This window comes from Loxodonta africana, chromosome 15 (genome assembly GCF_030014295.1).
Source record: "Loxodonta africana isolate mLoxAfr1 chromosome 15, mLoxAfr1.hap2, whole genome shotgun sequence".
NCBI classification, from domain to species: domain Eukaryota; kingdom Metazoa; phylum Chordata; class Mammalia; order Proboscidea; family Elephantidae; genus Loxodonta; species Loxodonta africana.
In genome coordinates, this window is record NC_087356.1 from 27,194,765 (window position 1) to 27,205,782 (window position 11,018).

Below are 11,018 nucleotides of genomic sequence, written 5' to 3' on the forward strand. Positions count from 1 at the left end.
ACTCTCCAAAAAAAAAAAAAACATTTATTATAGTCACTCTTCTCTTTCATCCTCAGATTGACTCTTCACAACCGAAACAGACTGTTCAGAATCAAATACAATTGCTTAGCTCTAGAAGTTTAACCAATGTGGCTCTAATTTTAAGGCATCCAAAATCAGGAAGGCACATGTTGAGGACAGGCAACAATTACCTACATCTGTGTTTCTTTCCTCAGAAACCTGACTGCATTCTGTGATGTCGTCTTTTATAAGCAACAGGAGAGGCGCTCCTAACCAGGTTTTCTTCTCCTTTCACATGCATATACACAAAACCCACAGCTAAGACTACAATCTCTATAGGTTTTTTTATATAACATGTTTTCTATAATTACAGGCTTGAATGATCTTGCTTGATCGATAACTCAATAACCTAACGTTCAATGAAATTAAATGCAGCTGCACTTCAATCTCTAACTGAAAATCAATACGCAAACATCTAACATGCTCACTAATTTTAATATTACAACCTCTACTTCCTTTTAATTTTATGTACTTGAATGTCTTTGACTTTCATTTATTTTTCTTTTGTTTTAACATTTCAGAGTCTCTTTTTGATATCTGGATTCTTTGTTTCGTCTTGTGTCATCCAGTTTTATGCTTTCTGCTTTGTATTGTTTGTTGTTCCCTTTGCTTTCTTCATTTGCTACATAGATATTTTCTTTGATTTTGTTTTTTGTTAATGATTTAGAATGTATATAACCTGATCTCAACTGAATTTTTAAAATATGAATTTCTATTCTGCAATTACCACTGTCAAAAATAAAAGAGCACATTGTACACCAATGTTTACTGAAGCAGTGTTCACAATAGCCAAACATGGAAACAACCAAAATTTCCATCAACAGATGAATGGATACACAAAATGTGGTATATACATACAATGGAATATTACCCAGCCATAAAGAGAAATGAATTCTTGATATATGCTACAATATGGATAAATCTTGAAAACATTATGTCAAATGAAATAATTCAGTCACAAAAGGACAAATATTATATGATTCCACTTATATGAAATAGGCAAATGTATAAGACTAGAGCTTATGACTGGTTACCAGGAGTAGTGGGAGGGGGAAAAGGGAAGTCTTTATTTAGGGGAAACAGAATTTCTGTTACTGGTAGTGGAATGATTTGGAAATAGTGGTGTATTTGTACATGATGAACACAATGTTACTGTAAAAAATGTAGAATTGGTAAATGTTTTGTTACTTATATATCTATCTCTACAATATAGCAATAAAAAAAGAATAAAAGCACCTATTTACCTGACTTCTTCTCATCCCATAATATGATTGATATGATTAGAGATTTCAGACCCACTTCCTTATTTTTAAGTATTTAGAATATTTAAGTATAAAAATATTTTAAATACTAAATACATGTCTCTCAAAAATTACTCATCTTCAACATGTGTAAAGATTTTTAATGGCCTACCAGTCCTTTTATACCACCACATCCTTTTAATTATTTTAAAAATGTATTTCTATTGCCTTCAAACATGAACAACAACTTGATTATATCAAGAGACTTTTTTTCTTAAAAGTTTGTATATGGTTTTCACTATCTTCTTGAACTTAATGCTGTAGAGCAGGAGTTCGCAGGCCTTTTCTGTAAAGAGTCAGAGAAAAAACAGTTTAGGCTTTGTGGGCCATATGTTAGCCATCGTGACTACTCAGCTTTGCTGCTGTAGTGCAAAAGCAGTCACAGACAATAGGTAAATGACTGGGCATGACTATGTTCCAATAAAACTTTATTTACAAAAACAGGCAGTAGGCCATAGTTTGCTGATCCCTTCTATAGAGAAAACATCTGGGGCCAGCCTAATTTATTTTTCCCAGGAGTTAAATTCTTGTCCAATGTTAGACGATATTATATGAAATGACAAGCACAAATCCATGTTCTCTACTCTGGTATTCCTCTTATAAGAGACTGGGCCATTTATCTAGTAGATACTCAGTCATTATGATGATGACAAAAAAAAAAAAAGGTATAACGACAGCTTCAATTAGTATTTTAAAACCAGAATGACCCAAATCTGCTCAGTAAAGAGCATAATCTCTGAGTGTATTTAATTTCTTTGAGCAAGTTTATTCTATCAAGCAGAACACTTGGTATCTCCTATAATATGAAAGCAAGCCTAAGAGTTTGTCCCATGTCCTATGGGGCTCTGGTGAACGTGGCAACAGTGGGGACTCACTTTAGAGCAAATCCCAAAGGTGCTGTTACTCCTTTTGAGTTACTATGATAAACCCAGGCTGAAGTACACAATGGAGAGTAATAACTTCAATCTTGTCTGCTTCCAGGACTTGACTGGAGAAGCAATACAGGAAGATTTGTGATTATCTTATAACGACATGGATAAAGCGTTCAAGGAGTCTAATGGGCAGGGTTCTCATTTTCACCAAACTGAAACTATAAGGGAAGTATCAGTAGGTACGTGTCATCCAGGAGGTAGGAGGAGAAAGGGGGAAAGACAGCACCAGTTACCAGGGAAGTAAGGTAATGGAACTCCGAACAAGCCCAGACAAGACACAGCATAATCTAGTGGAACCAGTGCCCAATTGCAACTATAGGTACCAAAAAAAAAAAAAAACCCAAACTCGTTCAGCCAGGACAAATCCATCAATCTCAGAGCTTCAATTTACCATTTAAAATAGGGACAAAAATCTCTTGATTTTCAGATTAGACGTTCTTTGTTTTGAAGATTGCTTGCCTCTTTGTCTCTCCTAAGTTTACTACAGACTTCCCAGAATAAGTGACACTATTAGGTATTAATGGTCTTTTTTTTTTAAATCATAAGAACTAAATTTAAAAAAGGAAAGAAAAAATGTATTTGCTACAAAAGGTTAGGATATTTTGGGGGAATAAATGATCTTAAATATATCTATTTATCTATTTGAGGGAATTTCTAAGATCTGTATCCTAAAACCATAATCCAATAATCCCTATTCCATTTGCCAAAAGAGATTAGAGTGAGGGGGTGGATGAGAAGGCATGCAAACAAGCACCAAAATTTACTTTTATATAAAATATCTATTAAAATACCTGAAATTAAGTCTATCAGAAGAATGATGTTAGAAAAAGTCTACCGAAAATTAAAAGAATGCCTTAAACTACAAGGTGTAAGGGACAGCAAACAGGTGCTAGAAGAAGCTAACAGAGTTAACCTTGAGAAGAAGACTCAAAAAAAAATTCCTTAATAGTGTCAGTACATGTCTATGTATATACAGTGATATCTATGTCTACACAATGATGTCTACGTATATACAATTCCAATCATGATCTAATAAGTATAATGTAGTAATGGTTTAGGAGCCATGGTAGCACAGTGGTTAAACACTCAGCTGCGAAAGGCTGGCGTTTTGAACACCAACTCCCATCTGTGCTCTATTTCCGTCAAGGTCTACAGTCTTGGAAACTCTATGTGGCAGTTCTACTCTGCCCTATAGTGTTGCTATGAGTTGGAATTGACTCAATGGTAATGAGCTGGGCTTAATTTTTGAGTAGTGTCTTAGTTATCTAGTGCTGCTATAACAGAAATACCATAAGTGGATGGCTTTAACGAAGAGAAATTTATCCTCTCACAGTCTAGTAGGATGCAAGTCCAAATTCAAGGAGTTGGCTCCAGGGGAATGCTTTCTCTCTCTGTCTGCTCTGGAGGAAGGTCCTTGTCATCAATCTTCCCCTGGACTAGGAGCTTCTCAGATGCAGGGACCCCAGGTCCAAAAGATGCACTCTGCTCCCAGTGCTGCTTTCTTGGTGGTATGAGGTCCTCCTGCCTGGCCCCCTCTGCTCCCTTCCCTTTCCTTTTATCTCTTAAGAAATAAAAGGTGGTGCACGCCACACTCCAGGGCAACTCCCTTTACACTGGGTCAGGGGTGTGACCTGGGTAAGGGTGTTACATTCCACCCTAATCCTCTTTAACATAATATAATCTTGCCTCACTAACCACAAGCAGAGATTAGGATTTACAACACATAGGAAAATCATATCAATCACAAAATAGAGGACAACTATACAATACTGGGAATCATGGCCTAACAAGTTGATAAATACTTTTTTGGAGGATATAATTCAATCCACGACAGGTAGTAATGGTTCTGAATGGTTTGTGAGCTCAAAGAAGGCCAGGATAAAAAGACCAGGCTTCAGGTAAAGGGTTGATAATATGGAATGAAGTTCCCTGGAGACTGTTGAACCTCCTTTCTCAAAAAGACAGTTAAGATCATTTACCTCTCTAACAAACTGCCACCTAAATCCCCTAAAATGGGTAAGCTTTAGTGTGACCTATAGGGAAGGAATTCCCTTGCTTTGCTAATTTGTTACCTAAAGATTTGCTGCCTTGTTTTATATATACATCACCCCATTTAGTGTTGTAATGGTAATGACTAAACCTATCACTGGCTGGCTTGTCATTACAGGTGATATCTCGTGCTGGAAGGAAATATGCCTAGCCTTAAACATGTATCAATTTAGTCTGCAACAAAGATGGTTTATCATCTCTGTAAGCCAGAACTTCTCAGACAGATGTGCCTCAAGTTCTCTTTGATTCCAACCTTTTAGGCATCCAGACAAAAAAGAAAGACCTGAGGGAATATTTCATTTCAGGATCCTGTCAGATGACTCACTGAATAAATCCCTAGTTTGAATCCTGGTCCTAAGTGTGAATTCAGCTGATTATAGATTGGTGTGGATCTTAAATCTCTAAAGCTACTTGTAGGTGAAAGTTTTTATTTTGATAAAATCCAGTTGGATATTTGCCATCACCTATCTGGACCTGTCAGCAGCTTGGGCATTAGCATCTTCCTTAAAGCCTGTCTAGAAAGAATGCAAATGTGGTAGAACAGCATTCCAGTGACTGTGGCTTTCATTTTGCTATCATACTCCCTCTTGCCCATTTGGTTGCTCTGACAAAGCAAGCTGCCATGACGTGAGAGGCTCTGTGGAGAAGCTCATGTGGCAAGGAACTGAGGGAGGTTTCTGGCTAACAGCTCTTTGAGGAACTGAAGCCTTAATCCAAAAACCTGTAAGGAACAGAATCGTCCAACAACCACGTGAAAAGCTAGGAAGCGGATCCTTCTAGTAGAACCCTGAAATGACTGCAGACTGTGAGAGACCCCGGCGTCAGAGAGCCCAGCTAAGCTGCACCCAGATTCCTGACCCACAGAAATGTAAATAATAAATATGTGTTGTTTTATGCCATGAAGTTTTGGAGTAACCAATAGATAACTAATACAAATAATGGGTAAGTTAAAACTACTCCTCAAGTCTAAGAAGTGTTCACATGGATAGATGCTGAGCTATTCTCCATGTTCAAGGAGCACCACAGTTAGCTTAAACATGGGGCTTAAAAGAACAGTAAAAACAGGAACAGGACTTGAAGAAGAGTTTCCTGGATATCAGGGGTCTCATGCTGAACGACTGAAAAAAAGTGAAATGTGAAGTATATGTCTTTCTAGATTTTCAAGCAGAGAAAAGACCACTCTGTCCTGAGCTCCTGAAGCATCTGCCTGCCTAAGCCTGACCATTAGATCAGAAGACACCTTAAAGCCCCTTCCAATATATTTATTTTATAGCAGATCAGATGATTAAACATAAAATAAATTAAGAAAAGCAAAGCAGACTTAAAGTATGTATTGTTTTTCAGCATATAGTGAAAGAGATTATACCTACAGGAGGTGAAAGTTAAATATTTACTAAAAGTCCTTCTTATAAGAATCATGCCTCATAATTTCCCTGTAAAATAAATAAAACAAAATCCCCTTACAGATGAAGAACTCAAGGAATAGAGTAGTTACGGATTTGTCCAAGGGCATATGGCAAGCGGATTATAACAGAATCCTGAACATGTATGCCTCAATTTTAAATGGTATTAAATAAAAAATATGTTAAAAATAGATTTACTTCTGGTGGTTTCTAATGCAGTATAGTTTAAGCTTGCTGAAATGACGCCTTGATGTGTTTGGGGGGAAGAAACAGGTGTTTCAGATTCTTCCAAGGGAAAAACTTTCTGAGCTGCCAAAGGCAAGACGGTTCAATTCTTTGGCCTTTCTAATGCCATGACCACTGCTCTCTTCAAGACACACGTGGACAGGGAAGAAGGGGCACTATAAGGAACCTCTCAAACATATAAAGAAAGATAATTCCTTTAGTATTTATTGTGGACAGGTAGAGAGTGGAGCAGATGAAGATGTCATGCTTTGTAATAATTATTTTTCTTTCTATTTTGCCTGCTTCCAAAAGTATTTTACAATAAAAGATACGTGTACAACAGTGATTTTAAAATGGAAATAGAAAAGACACGATCATATGAGCATTCTCTAGGTATTTAAGGAACGTGACTATCAAGGAGGAGAGAGGAGGAAAACATCTCAAGAGACTAGAACTAACTAGGTGTAATGGGATGAAATTAGGCAAAGGAAAACGCAGGATAAACAGAATGCTTTTCTGTTTTTTTCCCTCAGTTTCTACTTATGATCTTAACTCCCTGAGGAAAATTGGTTGCAGTCATGTGAAAAGAAGGCTATTCTTCTTAGTACTATTCTACAGAGGCTAAGTCTGCAGAAGGAAGGAAGACAAAGGATGAACAAAATTATCTAACAGGGATTTCTACCAGCAATTTATCCTCTATAATTTATTATATTTTGAAAAAGTATGCAAGTAATATGCGAACACATTCTTAGAGGTTAAGTAATACAGAAGGTCATCCAGTAAAAGTTGAAAGTCCCCCTTTCCCTCCTAAACCCTCATTACTATTCAGAGGAAAGGATAATTTAATTGTTATGTGAACATACACAGACATGTACATACAGACATACATTCTGAGGTACAGATGGAATTTTACTTTAGTATTATTCAGTGATTTACCTTTGTAAAATTAATTTGTCTTGGAGATCTTTTCATGTCAGTACATACATCTGTCTCATTCTTTTTAAAGGATATAGAGTATTCCACAGTACGACTGCTCCATAATTTAGCCATTCTACTAATAGATATTTAAGTTTGTTCTATTCTTCACTCTTATGCATAATACTATAATAAATGTTTTTATGTTATTGTACACATATGAGAATCTTTCTTTAGAACAGGTTCTTAGAGGTAAGATTACTAGAGATGAAACGGAAAGTCTAATTAAAAAAGGTAATAATTACAGCCAAAACTCCTAAAATATACCACCCCAAATTATACCCTTACTAATGGTTTCAAATGGAGCCCTGGTGGCACAGTGGTTAAGCGTGATGGCTGCTAACGGAAAGGTCAGTGATTTGAAACCACCAGCGGCTCCATGAGATGCGGCAATCTGCTTCTGTAGAGATTTACAGCCTTGGAAACCCTGTGGGGTAGCTATGAGTCAGTCATGTGAAAAGAAGGTCAGCAGTTTGAATCCACCAACGCTCCTTGAAAACCCTGTGGGGCAGTTCTACTCTGTCCTACAGGGTTGCTATCAATTAGAACTGATTGGATGGCAATAGGTTTGGTTTTGGAATGGCTTCAAATAGTTTTTCACTCCCTTGCCCTACTCAAAACCCAAACCAAACCCAGTGTCATCGAGTCAATTCCGACTCATAGCTTGCCCTAAGGAAAAAAAAAAAATTTTTTTGTACTAGATACTATAAATTAAAAAAAAATTTTTTTTTACCAATCTGATAGTTTAAAAATGATACTTTGTTATTATGTTAATTTGCATTATTAGTGAAGGTATCTTTCATTTTGGGGGGACATTTTTAGTTCTTATTTTATGAACCAACTGTTGACATTCTTTGATCATTTTCCTACTGGACTGTTAGCCTTTTTTTTTTTTGGTCTTATTGAGTCCTTGGAATTCTTTACATATTCTGGATATTAACCATTGTTCCATTATAAGCATTGTCGATATTCTCTCATAGATTTTGTTATGATGTCTTCTATCATATTGAAGTCCTGAGTTTTGTTAATCTTTTATATTATGGCTTTAGATTTTATATTTTTGTTAGAAAGGCATTCCCAACTCTGAGAATATAAAAATATTCTTCTATTTTTCTTTTAATGTTTTTTAAGTTTAGTTCTTCAATACATTTGGAATTTACTTATGTGCATAGTATGAGGCAGTGATTTAACTTAAATTTTCCCTGCAAGAGATAATGAATTGTCTTGGCATAATTTACTACAACTTTCTGACTGATCTAAAGTTGCCCCTTTATCATGAGTTAAGTTCCCATGTGTCTATTTCTGGATAAACTATTCTTTTTCCATTGCGCTACTTCATTCTTGCTTCAAAATCATAATTTTAATTTATGGCTTTACATAATATTTCAATATTGAGTAGTACAAATTCTCCCTACAGGTGGTAGCATAGTGGTTAAGAACAGGGGCTCTGGAATCAGCTGTTTTAATCCCAGCTCTGTCAATTACTAGTTGGGTGACGTTGGGCAAGTTACTTAATTTCTCTGTGCTCTTCTAGTGGATTTTATCTGAAAAATGGTGATACAAACAGTTCTTAGATAAAGTCGCTAGGATTAAATGAATAAATGTATGTAAAGTACTTAAAATAGTACTAATTCATGATAAACACTAAAATGTTAGTCGCTATTATTAAATTTTTTCTTGGTTATTCTCATATTATATCTTCCTGATAAGGTTGAGAATTAGATTGTCAAGTTTCATAAAAAAAAAAAAAAAAAACTCCACAGTGACTTCAATTGATATTCCATTAAATTCATTGGTTAGTGTCAAGGAGAACTTGAGTGTTTGCAGTTTTTGGCAATTATGAATAAAGTTGCTATAACCATTCCCTTACAGGTTTTTCTGTGAACCTAAGTTTTCATTTCACTTGGATAGATACTTAGCAGTGGGACTTTTGGGTCATATTTTAAGTCGATGTCCACAAGTTCCAGTGCTCTACATCCTCAATGACACTTGGTATTGTAAGTCAGTTTTCTTTTCCCTCATTTTAGCCATTCTAAATATTTTTTTAATAGGTGTATGTCATTGTAATGTGCCATCAAGTCAATTCCAACTCATACAACCCTTTAGGACTGGGCAGAACTGCCCCATAGGGTTTCCTAGGCTGTAATCTTTACAGGAGCAGATCGCCTGGTCTTTTCCACCCTGGAGCAGCTGGGGGTTTGAATCACCAGCCTTTTGGTTAGCAGCTGTGCACTTTAGCCATTGTATCACCAGTGCTTCTTAATAGGTGTATACCCACCCACCAAAAACCCAGTGCCGTCGAGTCGATCCTGACTATAAGGAAACAAAAAACCAAACCCATCGCTTTTGAGTCGATTCTGATTCATAGGGACCCTACAGAACAGAGAACCGCCCCTTAGGGTTTCCAAGGAGCTGCTGGTAGATTTCAACTGCTGACCTTTTAGTTAGCAGACATAGCTCTTAACCACTGTGCCACCAGGGATCCAATTGGTATATAACCAAAAACCAAACGTACTGCCATTGAGTCGATTCTGACTCATAGCTGCCCCACAGGGTTTCCAAGGCTGTAAATCTCTACAGAAGCAGATTGCCGCATCTCATGGAGCTGCTGGTGGTTTCGAATCACCGACCTTTCCATTAGCAGCCGTAGCTCTTAACCACCGCACCACTAGGGCTCCTTCCAATAGGTGTACAGTGGTATCTTACTGCATTTCTCTAGTGGCTAACGGTGTTGAGCATTTTTTCATGTGTTAATTTATCATCCTTACATCTTCTTCGAAGTATTTGTTCAAAATTTTTGCCCATTTTTTTTTGTATGGTTTTTTATTATAGGTAATCCCTGACTTAGAATGTATTCGAGTTACAACGAACTGCACTTATGACCGTCTTTTTTTTTTTGTATATCCTATCATTAATAATGTGGGCTACGCACAATGTTGCAGTGTGTAACTTACTGATGTCATCACATCTGTAAACTGTATGTAATGTTTCCAATCCCCAAATAAAGATTGGATTTATAAAGATACTGATCATAAAAGGCAATAATAATGAAAACTAAAAAAATAAATAAAAATTAGGTATTCCACTTACATCAGAACTGACTTATGATGGAGTGGTTGAAAGGGAACGCTGTCATGAGTCAGAACTACCTGTATTGACTTTTGAGAGTTCTTTACATATTCTGGAGTCCTGGTGGCACAGTGGCTAGGAGCTGTAACTGCTATCTAAAAGGTTGCCTGCTCGAATCCATCAGCTGCTCCTTGGAAACCCTATGTGGGAGTTCTACTCTGTCCTATAGGGTTGCTATGAGTTGGAATTGACCCAATGGCAATGGGTTTGGTTTTTTTTTTTGGTGGGGGGGTTAACATATTCTGGACACATGACCTTTGTCATATATGTGGTTTGGAAATATTTTCTCCTAATCTGTGGCTTGTCTTATATTCTTAACAGTGTCTTTTGAAAAGCAGAAAATTTTCATTTTGTTGAAGTCCAATTATCAATATTTCTTTTTATGGATCATGCCTACTCAAGCTCATAGAGATTTTCTTCTGTTCCCCTCCCCCCCTCCCAGAAATTTTGTAGTGTTAGGTTTTACATTTTGGTCTGTGATCCACTTTGTGTTAATTTTTGTGTATGGTTAAAGTATAGACTGAGGGTTCTTTTTTTTTTTTTTTGCATACGGCAATCCAATTGTTCCAGCACCATTTGTTTAAAAAAAAGATTGTTTCTCCACTGAATTACTTCTATGCCTGTGCCAAAAATAAATTTACCATATATGTGTGGGTCTACATCTGGAGTCTATTCTAGTTCACTGACCTATGTATCTATCCTTTCACCAATACCACGATTACTGTAGCTTTATAGCAAGTCTTGAAGTCAGATAGTGTCAGTACTCCAACTTTGTTTTTTAAAAATTGTTTTAGCTCATCTAGATCCTGTACCTTTCCTTATAAATTTTAGAATTAGCTTGATGATTTCTAAAAAAAAATCCTGACGGAATTTTGATTAACACTGTATTGAATCTATTGGTCAGGTTAGGAAGAATCATATTAATATTGAATCTTCCAATTCAT

At 36.4% G+C, this 11,018-nt stretch overlaps 1 protein-coding gene across 21 annotated transcripts in view; it reads right to left on the reverse strand.

Annotated features, from left to right (window-relative positions):
- EXOC6B (exocyst complex component 6B) overlaps positions 1–11,018 on the reverse strand; it is a 712,770-nt gene that overhangs the window by 119,742 nt on the left and 582,010 nt on the right. Inside the window, exon 21 of one of the 21 annotated variants that reach the window (XM_023552765.2) lies at positions 6–1,647. The exons of the other annotated variants lie outside the window; for them this stretch is intronic. Coding sequence (XP_023408533.1) covers positions 1,600–1,647 — 48 coding nt within the window. The 3' untranslated portion in view covers positions 6–1,599. Of the gene's footprint in view, positions 1–5; positions 1,648–11,018 lie in introns of those variants that run through there. 21 annotated transcript variants of the gene reach the window in all.